The 15,524-nt window shown below is 32.9% G+C and overlaps 1 protein-coding gene across 3 annotated transcripts; it reads right to left on the bottom strand.

Annotated features, from left to right (window-relative positions):
• Positions 1 to 6,955: 6,955 nt before the first annotated feature.
• Positions 6,956 to 15,288, bottom strand: LOC137812143 (uncharacterized). 3 transcript variants are annotated; one of them, XM_068614055.2, is made up of 8 exons: positions 14,982 to 15,098; positions 14,743 to 14,894; positions 13,121 to 13,513; positions 12,730 to 12,806; positions 12,588 to 12,624; positions 8,597 to 8,786; positions 8,099 to 8,507; positions 6,956 to 7,711 (listed from the first exon to the last, which is right to left on the bottom strand). In XM_068614055.2, exons 3-8 carry the CDS (start codon positions 13,434 to 13,436, stop codon positions 7,568 to 7,570), a joined length of 1,173 nt encoding a protein of 390 aa, XP_068470156.1. In that variant the 5' UTR covers positions 13,437 to 13,513; positions 14,743 to 14,894; positions 14,982 to 15,098; the 3' UTR covers positions 6,956 to 7,567. The 3 variants fall into 3 exon arrangements, with proteins under 3 accessions (XP_068470156.1, XP_068470154.1, XP_068470155.1); XM_068614053.2 differs by having other exon boundaries at positions 14,743 to 15,288; XM_068614054.2 differs by having other exon boundaries at positions 14,723 to 15,116.
• Between the last annotated feature and the right edge of the window lie 236 nt (positions 15,289 to 15,524).

Genomic DNA, 15,524 nt, shown 5'->3' with positions numbered 1-15,524 from the left:
AGACAACATTCACAATCAGTATAACCTTCCCAGTGAAATCATTCAGACTCACATCATTTCCTCGGATGTCCTGTAAATATAGTTCACTGCATAAACAAATATAAATTATCAAAGAAAAACTTCTTCCAAGCAGTTAAATACTAATCACAGATCAGCAATATAACCAGACTTGTCCCAACATAACTGTCATGTCTTATCTAGTACTCTTCCTATAGAAAATTTAAAAGAAAAAACAAATATATATACTATTCGTTGTCAAAAGAAATAGATTGGCTTACCTCAATTTTGTTTTTATCCTTGCATAATTCTATTTCTGACTTGTTGACATTCTTTATCCTTTGCTCGGTCTTTGATTTTAAATCAGCTTCCACGACTCCAACAGGTTTTGTCACCTTGAAAAAACAGCATGGAAATGAAAAACTAAGCAGCTATTAGACATAACAAATCTCCTAATACCTGTCTTAGGGTGCATAATAGAACTTCAGAAGGCATATTAGTAGGTATATACACAATATTTGTTTCAAAGTTCAAACAACTTTCCCAATTCATCAAGGATAACCATTATTGAAGTGGACATACTGGTTTTTTTGCTAACACTGCTTCTGCACTATAGCTTAGTTAGTAAACCATTGATGTTTGTATTGTAATCAACAAGTTAATAACAATAACTTTGAAATTAATAACAATATTAATAACAATAACTTTGAAATTAATGGTAAAAAATACCCAAAACAACAAGTTAGATGCTATTAGAAATTTGAAAAAGAAAACTCTAGTGTTGTCACTATTACAAAATACCTTAGGTTCTTGAGCACTAAAGAGCAGATAAAAGGCTCACAAAATGAAAACTACAGAACAATGCAGTTGTACTTTCTGTTCCTTTTTTTTTCTACTCTTTCTTCTATTTTATTTTCCATCATGAAGAATGCGCTTTTGGAGAAGCCAAGGTTCTTTTATTTTTTGGAAGTGACCGAGGAAAGTGACCATGAAGATGATTTCTATGTTGAGTTTGGTGTTGGAAGTGGGTTTGGTGAAGGATACAGTGGAGAGCAGGGTTATGAGAATGAGAAGCAAGTGGCTCCTTAGTATCCTAGTGGATATGGGTTGGAAGCTATGGACATTTGTGAAACCTAGCCTAATCTTATTCAACTTCAAACACAGGATGCAACATCAAACACAGGATGCAACATCAAACACAAAATAAAATTCTATCACCAGGTTGGTTTCCTCTGATGTCAGGTATCACAAGCGTTGCCCCGAGACTTCTAGCAACAATCATCGGATATTATCAGCAAACACAATCTGAAATCGAGAAGTTAGGGTTACTGCGAAAGATTAAGAAAGGAGAAGGGAAACTCACTGTGAGTACAATCGCTCAATCGCTCTCGCTCGCTCAATCACTCTCGCTCCATTGCTCTCGCTCCATCGTGTTGGGTTTAATAGTGCCAAAGTTCAAGAGGGGGGGTGAATTGACCTTTTAAAACTTTCTCGCAGAAACAGTGTTTAACACAGTTTTACAGAAAATAAATCGATTTATGTGAAAATGAACAGATTTATTTCAGCACTGTTTTTGTTTGAAACGCTTTTAATTCAGCAAGGTTAATCACAAGGTTATGCAGTGAGAATTTCCAGCAGCACACACACAGATATCAGATTTGAAAAACAGTGAAACACAAAACAGCAAGCTTCAATTTCAAGCACGTGATTAAGGTTCAATTGATAGCAAGCTAATTAATTGAGTGACCTTTGCAAACAAGCTGTTCCAGTTGCTTTTAACAGACTATGAGTGTTCTTCTTGATGTCAAGCAATTTCCAGAAATTAAGAACAATGAATCACAGAACAGCAAGCTTCAACTTTGAGCAATTGTTTAAGGTTCAATTAATAGCTTTGACAGTTTCTTGAACAACTTATCACAGTCAATCTGTTCCAATGGTTTTTAGCAGATTATATATGTTCTTATCAGATTCAAACACCTTTTTCAGAAATCAAGAACAGTTTGCTCAGTGCCCAGAAAGAACAGATTTATTTTCAATTGAACAAATTTATTTCTTTGCTGTTTTATCAATTGTGCAGAAACGAAATTGCAGAGAGAGAGAGAGAGAATGAACACAAGCAATTATACTGGTTCACTCAACCTGAGCTACATCCAGTCTTCACCAACAACAGGTGGAAATCACTAACACACAGTACAACCAAGTACAATTCCCACTGTTCTTGAAACCTACAAGAACTTAGGTACTCTTGCTGAAAAAACCTATTTCAGCATACACACACCCACTCTTCAAGAACACCTATCAAGAAGAGTGTTCAACCAAACTATTACAAGAAAGAGATGTGAAACGACTACACCTGATTGAGGATACACAGATTTGCCTTAAACCAGTAGGCAAGATTGCTAGAACAGTAGCTGCACCTCACACCAAGCTTTTGGAACCAAACCAAGAACAAGCACTTTGTGATTTTTGAAATCTTTGAAGAACAAATGCTAATCCTTGAAAACACTTAACTCTCTGCTGTCAAAACTTGTTTTTTGCAAATGTATGAACTGTTTTAATCGTTGTTAAACTCAGAAAACAAGTTTGCATTTTATAGAAAGCCAGCTTATAACAGAATTTTGAAAAACAGTTAAAGTTGTTATAAAATGAACAGATTGAAAATAAAATGAACTGATTTATTTTCAAAAGCAGTTAGAGAATTTGTTAAGTGAGGAGACTTAGTCAACCATTCTGGTGCTGAGATAAAACTGAAAAACGTTTAAGCTTGATATGGCACCAGAGGCAAAAAGAATCTATTCATTTACAGATGAACAGATTTATTTTTCAAAACGAAAACAGAGAAAGTTTAACTATTTGAAACTCAGTCGTTTTGAAAAGAAGAAGACTTAGTCAAAATACCTGATGCACAAAATCTAATTTTTACAAGACTTTAGCCAAGGCATCAGTGAAAAAATGAATCTGTTTATTTAGAAAAGAACAGATTTATTTTTATGCAGTAAACGTGTTTTTGTGTAAAACATGTGAAAAACCGTTTAAGAAAACTTATGCTTGTTCTTATCACATGGCCAGTGGTTATGAGGTGAGTTACTCAGCAAAAAGCCACTCTTAGACTACCTCTAAGCACTAACTAAGACATACTTAAAGCAAAGCAAAATTACATGAAAAGTACATATAAGACTTCATCAAACACTACATATAGGTCTTCATCAAACACAATCTTGAAGGGGCAGCAACCATCTTCAACACATCGCTCTCGCTCCGTCGTTCTCACTCCATCGCTCAATCGCACTCGCTCAAATGCTCACGATCCACTGCTCAATCACGTTCACGGTCACGTTCAATCACGTACCAAATGCTCAAATGCTCCACTGCTCAATCACGTTCCAAATGCTCAAATGCTCCACTACTAAGTTGCTCAAATGCTTAAGCTTTTGAATGAGTTTAAGCCCCCAAAAATGAAACCATGGTTGGGTATTTTGACTTTCAATTTAAATTTAAATTTAAAATTATAGCGGGGGCTAAACCTTCAAAAATTTAAAATAAGATAGTGTAGAGATAGTGTGGGTTAAGCCTTCAAATTTAAGTAGGCATAGCGTCAGCCAAACCTTCAATTTTATTATTATTATTTTTTTCTTTAATTGTGAAGGTTAAGCGGACACTATTTAGTGTCCACAAGTGGGCCGTCACTTTTCTTTGCAGCTAAATGTTGTTTTTCTTGTAGTGATAAGATGTGAGAAAATAATTTTATTTATAATCTAATGACTTGAAAATGTTTAATCAATGACCGGGCACTATAGTTTCATAAAGAGCACATTAGGTTCATCGGTGAACTAATGGAATGTTTTCAAGGAAACGATTTTGGAATCGCTGGGAATATGGTAGGGAATGGAGTTAGGGAGCTAACCGATACCAGGAAACGCCATTTTTCTACACTCATTTTCCTGTGAATTTTGGCGGACTAGATCTAGGGAGGATTTTTCATAAGTGAGAAAAAGTAGTGGACATTTTCATGGTTATGAAACTCAATGGCAGGGGTCAACGACTTGGTTTTGTCACGGAGGTTGAAAATTAGATTACTTTAGAAAAAAAAGGTTTAAACTATGTAAGGATTGAGAATAGGAAGATGCAATAGGAACGAAGTTCAAAAGGAGTATACCAAAAAGATGGAAGATAGTAACAGAGCTAAAAGAAAACTATGAAGTGGGTGAGACGGGAGCAACATTGCAGAAGTCACAATGAAATGCACTGCCATGACTCAACTGAGCTTAGATGGAATGATTTGGAGTTTAAGGTGGAGGAAGAGATCAAGAAATGGAAGAAGGAAAGTATGGTGGGAAAATTGCACAATGCTAACAATTTGGACATGATAAAGGAGCATTTTATATTAGGCGGGCTTAGTTTCATTAGGATAAGGTATATAGGGGATAAGAAGTTCTCTTAAATGGAGACAATGAGGCTGGTTTTAAGCATTTTCGAATCCATAATTCCATGGTCGCAAACATCAACACCGACGAATAAGATTGTATGGGAGAGATACAGAAGAAAACCCAAACGGTAGTTTCTCTATCTGAGGTTGCTCAGACTTTTCAAAATTGTATTGGTATCACAGAATGGGTCAAGGACAAGGTTCAGTTGCAAAAGATTCAAGTGAATTACAAGGGTGAAGGGATTAGGTCAATGTACAAATCTTTATTCAAGCTCAATTTCGAATGATGATGGGAGCCCTTCTAGATTACTCCAGTGAGTGTAGTGGCCTCGGGGAGCATTATTCCAATCGTAAGTTAGAGACCGGAAAACCTAGGGCAAACAATGAAACGACGACATAATGGAAATCACAAAGAAGATTCCCAACAAGTAGATGGGAAGAACATGAAGGTTATGGAAATGGGAACACAACAAAGCAGTAGCAGGGGAGGGGAATCATGTAATCATCCGAAAAGCCTTAACACGGTCTTAACGACAAACACGTTGGAAAGGAGAAAGCCAAGGTAAAAAATTGCATTCCCTATATAACTGATTCAACTATAATTTTTTTTGTAATAAACTGTTTTGGCTAAGAAATGAGTATGATGAAGCCTTAGAATTTGGAACCTAGCAAGAGCCATAGGCATTATGTATATAGGAATGCGGGGAAGATAATTAAGATTATAGAAAATTTGAAAGAAAGGGTTTGTGCAACAAAAAAGAGGCAATAGAAAGGGAGAAAAGAGGGTCAACAATGATAATACTTTGTATAAACGTTAGATGGTCTAGGACGATCTGAGAAGAGAAAATATACAAGGGAAACGATAAATAAGGAAAGGGTTTTTTTTATATTCCATTATATAAAAACTAGGTTTTTTTTTGTAATGAATGAGATTAAAAGGTATCTAGAATCATCTACAATCTCACGGTCTAAATAAATGAGAGTTTAATACAGGAATTCCAACATAAAAATGTTTAAGATAAGGAGATTCGTAACTCCATTCTTGTTTCTTATTATGATAGAAGGATTAGTAGTGGTAGAAGAAGGTGGGAGCCAAATGAATTCTTTGGGAGCAAAAGTAAGTAAAGGTTTTGGCAGGCGTTTTGGAATAATCTAAAGCGCCTTTATTGATTTTTATCTAGAATAACCATTAAATGATAGTACTTAAAAGAAATCTTCTTTACTTCTAGTTTTGTTTGCCTCTCCTAATCATATTGATGTTGTAATGATTTCATAGAAATTGTAAGTTAGGAGGCGAGATGCAGAGGTTATCTTAATTCTTATATTCTTGTATAAGAATTAAGATACTCTTAAAGTGTCCCTTTTAATTCATTAATTAGTTGCTAATAAAAAAATGAGATAGACAATCAAAAGAAAACTATTTGATGAGTGAAGGTGGAGAGTAAGGAAATAGAGGTTAACATGTTACAATTACATTAATTATTTTTGTGTGAGAAAAAACTCATAACATCTTAGTCATAAAAAGCATTCTTATATGTGTTTTTCTAGAGACTTTTATCTAGAATAACCATTAAATGATAGTACTTAAAAGAGATCTTCTTTACTTCTAGTTTTGTTTGCCTCCTGCTAATCATATTGATGTTGTAATGATTTCATAGAAATTGTAAGTTAGGAGGCGAGATGCAGAGGTTATCTTAATTCTTGTATAAGAGTTAAGATACTCTTAAAGTGTCCCCTTTTTAATTCATTAATTAGTTGCTAATAAAAAAATGAGATAGACAATCAAAAGAAAACTATTTGACGAGTGAAGGTGGAGAGTAAGGAAATAGAGGTTAACATGTTACAATTTACATTAATTATTTTTGTGTGAGAAAAAACTCATAACATCTTAGTCATAAAAAGCATTCTTATATGTGTTTTTCTTTCATTTTTTTCATTCTTTTCTTTGGCATACTTTTCCGTCTTTATTTTCTTTTTCAGTAAAGATTTGTTTGCTCACACTTGTTCAAGAATCTATTCCTAAAAGGATTCCAAAGCTCCTTTATCCTCTAAGGTAAATACAATAATGATTTTTATCTTTTGAAGACTTGTAAGGAGGTTAAAAACAAAAGAAAAATGCATAAATGCTTACCAGACCGTCTAGTTGGTCAAAAATATGTTTAGGAACTTAGCAAACTATCTAGATCGTTCAAGGTCTCAACATCGTTTTGTCTAGCGAAAGTGGCTATCCTTTGAGCATAAATTTCTAAACTTCAAAATACTTTAATTGAAAGGTCATATCTCTCTAGATAATTAGAAAAAAAAATGAAAAAATATGTTTAAAATGTAACTTTAGCCAACAATCTCAATTAATATTCAATTAATTCTAATTGGATAAATCTCATTCAAAAGAGTAAATTTATTCTAAATTATAGTGGTGTAACAAAGTCAAGATTAATCACTTTAAATGTAAATATAAATGTACTCTTTAGACATGTTTCGTTGCACTGAATTGCATTACTTGACCGTAGGTTTGAGTATGCTCGTGGAAAATGAATATATGAGTGTGGTTGACTATTGAAAATACAAAAATCTTCTTAAAACTTAATTTCAACTGCACAGTAATATTCACCCTCAAAAGAATACTACACAGTGTTCAACAAACCAAAAACACAAATGCACAAGAAAAAAATTCCACTCTCATCATAAAACTCAGCCTGTGTGAAACTCAATTTCAAAACTTAAATCCATGCATTTTCCTACTTAAATCTTCTTCTCTGTAGGTGTAGCTAGCTCTTGCCATAACACCTGATCGCCATATTCTTGTTGAACTAAACTTATCCAATGCATGTACTCACTAAAGGTTAAGCAAGAACATGTTGCAATATTTGTTATTTTCTTCACTCTTGCACAAGAAAATTCTCTCTTGCAAACTCACTCATAATCACGACCACCATATTCATTTTACACTCAAATCCCATTTTTTATTGTTTTTTTTGGGTGTGAGGAGAAACCCTATGTACTGGCCAGCCCACAATTTAGTGTTGTAGCGATATATAATTGTGTAATTTTGTTTTAGTATCGATATATATATCTTCACTCAGACTATATATATGAATGGCTAGGCTGTGGTATTTGCATTATACATTGACATGGCTATAGATTCTAGGAAAGTGAAAGTTTCGTGTTGATTTCTTGGGTTTCTCTGCAATGATCCGTCTTCTCATCATTGTTGCCATCTCTCTGACTTAAACTCAGTCGCAAATCAGGCATCCACTGCTTCTCTTTCTGCATTTTTTCTTGATTCGACTGCATTTGATGTAAACAAGTTCTATCAAAGGTGGAAAAAGGTAAAAATAATAGTTTTGTATATAGTTCATGAAAGTACGCAATTTTTTTTCTTATATCTAATTACTAAAAATTTAATGAATTAGAAAACAAATTTAGTAACGAAAAATATCCTTTTACTAAATTTTAGTGACAGATTTTTTTAAATTTTATAGTTAAATTTTATCTTACTATTTTTAGTTCATAAATTTTAAAAAAATGATAAAAACAAGTTTTTATCCTTGAAAAAATTAAAAAATCACTAATAGTATTAAATATAAAGATTAAAAATTTAAATAATTTTTTTTCAAGGAATAAAATATATCTAATCCAAGAAAATAACAACAATCTTATTTTCTTAAGCCTTACCTTAATCCGAAATGGAGGTTCAAATTCTAGCTTGGAACTGTTCGAATAGCTGCGATGCTCATCAGAGTTAGATATATGTTCCCTGATTCTTGTTTTGTTTGCGAAGTTCAAGTCACTTGGTCTAAGAGATGCTGGAGTAGTGGTGCCAAATTGATGAAGTAACACAGATTGTGACTCAGTATTAGAAGGTAACCTTTTCTTCCAGGGGTGATTGTTCATAATTTCTAATGGAGGCCATCTTTTCCCTTCAAGAAACTGGCTTGGTCTCATGGGTACAATGCTGGTAGCATCCATTTGGTTTGAAGACATTGATCTTGCTTGCGGTTGTAAGGCTGCTGAGGCAACTTCGTTGCTAGAGTAACTTGGTTTTCTAAAAGGTTGATGATTATTGAAGTACCATTTTTGGTGCCTGGTGTAAGATTGCAGATTGGATTAAATTGCAGAAGCATGGAAAAAATCTGGAATAAAATGACTTAAAATGTTTGCATGGTTAATTACCTTGAGTCGATGGCTTTTGAATGTGGATGTGATAGGGTCGAAGGATGCAAGAGACCATGGAAATAACTGTGCTCGCTGTAATCACTTGCTAGAATAATTCCACCATTTCCCATCTTAAAATGTTGACGAGGATGGGTCATATGAGAAATACGACCAAGTTCATGGGTTGATTTGTATGTTTCGCTTAATACTGAAAAGTGAATGCGGATGAATATATAGTAAAAAAGTTAAAATAACAATACAATGTCACTAACAGTACAATCTCGAACATGCTTGAGAAAAAACACGGCCAATAAAATTAATATTTAAAATAATTTTTATTATTAATAAAAAATTATAAATTATTTTTTAAATTGGTATATAATATTAACTACCAGGTTACCGAATATTTTAGATTTTAAATTAATTTTTATAATGATAAAAACTATTTTAAATATTAATAATTTTTTATTTATAAAATAATATTAAATTTAAATAATATAATAATTAATTATTTATTATCTCTAAAATTAATTGTAATTTAATAATTTTTTATTAAATTTTAAAATTGACTTTTATAAAATTATAATTTTTTCGTTAAAAATAGTTATTTAAGATATTTACCTTAAAACTTTGTTTGATTCAACTTCTCCTTTTGAGAGAAAAGAGAGACCCAAAATAAATCGGACGAACTTTTCTTAAGTTCACTAAGATATTTACTTGTCTTTCTAAGTATAATATTTTTCAAACAAATATTGAATTCTTAATATAAACATTATGCTGAGTTAAATTAATATAATTTTGTTTGAATAGGAAATATTGAGATATACACACTATTAAGAAAAAGTAAAAAATAGTATGGGTTAAACACATATGTAAAAACCTCAAGGACGCTAAGTGAAAAATAAGGTGAACATAGCATCTCATGAAAATGAACATTGGAAAGCTGAATTTTTTTTTTTTTTTTGCATAAGCTTAGAATTATTGTTGTAGGCTAAGGTGGTCAAACCCTTATACAAAGAAATTATAATTATCAGATATCACAAAATCTTTCAAACTACTATATATCAAACTCTATGACTAAGCCCTAGCTAGTTAACTGAGATGTGGAAGCTATTAAGTGAAATGGAAACTAGCTGAGTCAAACTTAGAGAAGTTCAAGCCCTTTTTAACCTAAACAAAGAAGCAAATAATGAAGGGAAAGCTTTAGCTTAATGGTTGGAGAAGTAAATAGGGAGGGTTAAGCCCTAACTTAATGGTTGGCACAAAATTTTTCGCTCCATGAAGTTAATAACCAACTTAAACCCGAAACAAAAAAAAACAACACAAAATGAATCAAAATGAACTAACGCACCTCAACCACTACAAGAACCAACACCACGAGAACCAAATAAGGGATTAATAGTTGGTTGGGTTGGTTTTCCTTTTGTAGTTTTGTGTCTGGACAGTTGTTAAGTTTTGGATTGATGTGAGTTTCTCTCCAAAATGTAAAAGAGTTTGAATACCCCTAAAATGATTCATATTTATTTATTTATTTATTTTTCTTACTAATAAAAAAAATGAGAACGAATCAACCAACAACAAATCCAGCCACCAAGAACAATAGAGGCAACATTTGAGCCGAGAAATAGCCATGAACCATGAGCCAAGAACCAAGCGAAAGGAGAGGGAGAGCAAAACGAGAGGGGAAGCGAAAATGACCATAGTGAGAAGCAAGAAATGGAAACCACCAAATGCAATAGGAACCAATGAAAACTACAACAAATACACACACCAAGATCAATGGAGGCAACCTTTGAACCACGAATGGAGCCACAAGCGGACAAACATGGTACCCATTTATAACAACATATCTTATGGAAGTGGTGGAAGGGAAATACAAAATGTATATGAAGAGAATGATGAGGCTACAAGTCCAATCTGTGACCCCGGTGAAGTAGATTTAAGCTGAGGGACCATGAGATGTTTGCTGGGTATGATGCAACAAATTCTGCAGTTTTGTTGTTAGCCTTGCGAGGTGGCTCAACATTCATGAAAAGGGAAGCAAATTTTTTTTAATGTAATCTCTATTGAGTCATCAATAATTTATGTATAGGTTATATAAGGGTTGGAAGTGAAGTATCCGTTTTATTTTTAATTTAATTAATTATTTAAAAAAAAAAACAGGTTTAAGTGAAAATGGTAAAGTGAAAATAAGAGTTAGAGATTTCGGATTTCAAACACAAATGATAAAGTGAAAAGAAATGACATGCAGAAAAGGGATGCAGTGGCACTACATAACTTAAGTAGCAAGGGCCAAGCCCGGGCTTCTTCCACATGTATCTGCCTAGTCCTCTCTTAGGCCCTAGCAAAGTCTCCAATGCTAGCTTAGTCCAATTGACCTGTGTCGATCAGATCCTAGCTTAGTCCAATTGACCTATGTGTTCTATGTAGTTTGAAGGAGGAAAATGTCTCTCATTTTTTTTTTACTTTTAAGATAATGTGCAATGGTATTTGTGTGACAAAGGTCTAAGCTATGTACACCATAACCAGCCTATAATTCTTCTCCAAAATTTTACAGGTCCTGAATTTAATAAAAAATGCAATTAGCTTTAGAGAAGTGTATGGATCTCTGTTGTTTAGAATATATGGTGCCACAGAAATAGAATAAGTAGGGTATAAAATTTTCAAAGAAAATCTTTACTTAGACACAATTACAAGCGTGGATACAGATGAAACACAAAATTCTTGCATGAACTTCACTTACTTGGATCGGTATAATTGCCCTCTTCAATCTTTCAGGTCAGTAAAATAGGTTGCTTAAGCTAGAAATTAGGGGGGATAGGGGGAAAGCGAGTAGTAACTTAATGGATGTGGTCTAAATAGCCGGTTGCAACATGAGCCGAGATGTCATTGTTAAGGAACATTATAAATAGGATTTAGATCAGAGGGTCTATGAAAGAAGATTCATGTGTGCAGCAAAAATGTATCAAGGGCAATACTAAAATCCAGTGACGTTTTTCAGCTTATCAGTTTAAGGTTTATAGTCTAGAATGGGTCATATCTTTCTCCAGTGCAGACATGGAAGTAAATTGATGATACCTGAATGAGGAACTATTGTGCACAAGCTTACTATAAACGAGGAGGATCTAATGATTTCACATACAAATTAGGTGGTTCCTATATCAAGGAGAATTCACACACCCTATATTACACCTGGTGTTGCCTGTCAATGTAATTATGTTGTACATCAATGCAATATGGACGGGAAGCATCAAATCTATCACTCTAGAAATCTCATTACTGAATAGCAGTGACATGGGTAATGAATCATTAAACAAGTCCAATGATAAAAGCAGTTTATGGTCCCTATGAAGTCCAATATCAAAATGTTGTGAAGAGAAGTAAGAACAAAACTCTTAACATTGGATGCAACGTGTTTTCTGACATCAGTGTATGATATATTATTGATTCCTTGAAGAATCTGTATTGTATGGAGAAATGGTTGTTATTGTATTAAAATTGTGATCCTTAGACAATTAGGTGGCCTCATTTTGAGTGAGATAAAGAAGGCAGGCTAAGTTTTATAATTATACTAGTTATATTATGTATACGGTTATAAGCACTCCCTTATGTTTTCTATTTATATTATTTTTTTATTGATAAAAAATAGTTATTTAAATTTAACTATAAAAATATTTTAATCCAACATATTTATTGATTATTTAGTTAAAGATTAGTCTTAAAATTTAAATACTATATCTAGCCTCTATTTAACTTAATATGAACAAGTGTGATTAGCATTTTCAGTCTGAGTTGTGAATTTTGAATACGGTATCAAACAAAATATGAGAGATATATATACAAAAGCGCACACTCTTTAAATTGTAAAAAAGTTTAAATAAGAAAAATAAATATATTAATATCAACTAAAAAAAGTGGTATAAGCCAATGAATCACATCCCAAAATTATAAATAAAAAAAAAGGATTAAATTGCATTAGCACGCTTGTAAGATTTAGAATAGATCTCACCTTGCCCGGCCTCATCTAGTTTCTTGCTCCGATACATCTAAAATGAAAATTGCATAACTGTGAATAATCTATGGCAATTAAACATCAAATAATTTTCCAGGGAAAAAGTGCAATCTTATCAAACCCCCAATTTTGTTGCTACCTGCAAATGACTCTTGACATGAGCAATGCTGAGTCCTCTTACATTCATTAGCTGAAGCACCAATTTGGGTGTTGCTCCTGCGCCAATTGATGCAAAGATAGCCAAACATTTTAGGTCAAATCATTTTTTTAATTGTAAAAATATGTTAATGAAGAATTCAAATACTACTCTAACCCGTTTACAAAAATCTTAACAATGTCACATTAATTAAAAGAGTAAACAAAGACAAGCTACATAGAATAAAATAGAAGAATAAATATAAACTACACTCTTGACCTTAACTAAATCATGTTAACTATCTAATCTTTATCAATAACATATATATATAAGGCTTTTCCTGGCCTCTATATCTATATATCTATCAATATCTATAGATATATACATGACTTACTCTCTTGACCTCCAAGCCTTTCAACAGCATGCACAAAAGAAAGATGAAGTTCAGGTGTCCAACGAAGTCTAGGCATCTTTGATCTAACATATTGTCTCACACCACCTCTTCGTTCATTATTTCCTTCCCTTGTTATGCTGCTACTTTTATTTGTTGAAGTACCTTCATCCTTAGCTTCCTCATATATCTTATCATTAGCATTGCTATTATTTTCACTACTAGCTTCTTCATTCAAATCAAAGGATGAGCACTTTTGGGATGATCCCATTGAACTGTCATCAACCTGTTCATCACTCATATCATATTCATCTGACATATTCGTTTGTTGTCGCTCAGGAATCAGGATCACCTCCCACTTCAATTCTTTATTGTGTACAAATTATGAATGACATTCTGAAATAAACACAAAATTAATATATATTTAAATGTACAGATCAAAGTTGGCAAAATAAACAATAACATGACACGTACGTAGTTTCTATACAACAATTACGAAGCTTTAAAACTCATAATATTATTATATTACAAGAAGCTGTACCAAAGAAAGTCACAAAGTAGTGAACAGTGAGAAGTTATGGCACAAAGAGCTGTAGTAGGTCAAAATTCATGAATTTTAGTGTAAAAGTGCAACCAACTTGTCTACCGTGAAGCTGTGAATAAAATTTATGAGGATGTGTCAAGTTCAGATCTGCATATTTAAGTTGAAAGGAATTAACTGAAGGGGTAGACGAAGAAATTTAGTGCTACTAAAAATATGTAATTTGTATGAACAGACGCTTTAGTTTACTTTAGGTCATGTCATTTCCTACTCAGGAAATATACCGAGAAATATATTGTTCTAATTTAATCACTGAAACAATAAATTTCAAAAGGTTCCTATATATTACGAGTTCAGGAGATTTAGAAAACACACTCATGATTATGTCCACGAACTAAAAAATATTAGTGAATAAAGAAAACCTGGATATAGCGGCAGAGAGAGAAATTGTTTATTCGGAGTTAATTAACATTTTATCTATACAAACGTTTTAGGATATGTGAAAAATGGTGTTTAGGACAAGACAAGGTGCAACACTTGTATCTTTAAATAACAATCAAGGTTCTTATTCTAGACGTATTAAGAAAAGATGTACGATATCAAGAGAAAGGGTTATTGTTTTGCCCCTTGTGAATGATAAATTCAAAACCACTGCTAATCACCAGGAACAAAGCACATCTTAGTTAGGGAAATGCGGTTCAGAAGGAAGTATCGTGTGCTTAAAAATCTTCTTTGAAATAGAAAACTTATGATTGATTTAGAAATCCTCAACAGATTGTGTATGAATAAATTTCAAGATGTTTCAAGATAATGAAAAATTATAGTTTTCGGGAAGTAATATTAGAGGGGTGGTTTTATATATATAATCATTAACTAGAAACAAAGAGAAAGAAATAGTATTCATATACAATCATAAGAAACAAAGAGAAAGGAATGGTATTCATGATCCTAAGTCCAGACAAAAGAAGAGGGAGAAAGAAACCCAAGAAAACGGTGGATATATAAACTGGTATTCCTTGATGGTTTGCCCAAGAAATTAACAGAAGAAAAGAAAGAAACAATACTTTGATTTTGAGTGTTTCACCTTTTTCCCTAAAGCACCACCATTCACGATGCTGATGTGCCCTCTATTCTTTCTTTTCCGAAACCTGTTGATCATATATGAAGCTGCTCTTATATCCAAATTCCAAACATATCTTCACTGAGCCACCTGTGGAAAAGCTGTGTGGCCAACAACTGATGGAAAGATTGAACTGAATTTAGTCTTGGTATTGGATCATGCTATATGTTTGGATGGGGAAAGAGGGAGAGAGAGGATATTACTTGATAACTGGTCTTTGTTTTGGGCTGTGTTGTCATATAATTCAGCAGCAGAATTAGAGTCATAAGTTGAAGATATTAGATAGGCTTTTATGGTACCAAAGAAAAGGAAAGAAAAAAAGAAAATTTAGAATCAACAATATTCGGACAGGCTACTTGTTCTCCTTAAATTGTAATAAACCTACATAATGGATACAGATGTTGCTGGTCCCTTTTCCACTGTTGCAAATCATGTGACAATTCCTACCTTTTTCCCCTCTACCCTTTTCTCTCCCTCCCTTGACAGTTGTAAAAATCAATCTACCTCTCTGTCTGTCTCTAACTAGCTAGCTCGTGATTATCTTAACTGTTTGACCTGTGCTAGGGACTTCTCACTTTTATGCTAATTAACACACACAATAATGTTCTTTTATACACTTTATTTTTAAAAAAATTTATTTTAAACCTCAGGTTCATGACAGAGAAAATAGAAAGGAAGAATATGTTTTTTTTTCTCTGTCCTTCTTCCTTACAAAAATATAAAATATGAGTGATATATGAATAATA

Source organism: Phaseolus vulgaris, chromosome 2 (genome assembly GCF_051622355.1).
Source record: "Phaseolus vulgaris cultivar YP4 chromosome 2, ASM5162235v1, whole genome shotgun sequence".
Taxonomy (NCBI): Eukaryota; Viridiplantae; Streptophyta; class Magnoliopsida; order Fabales; family Fabaceae; genus Phaseolus; species Phaseolus vulgaris.
Note: the sequence above shows the minus strand (reverse complement) of the source record. Positions and strands in the feature narration are given on the sequence as shown.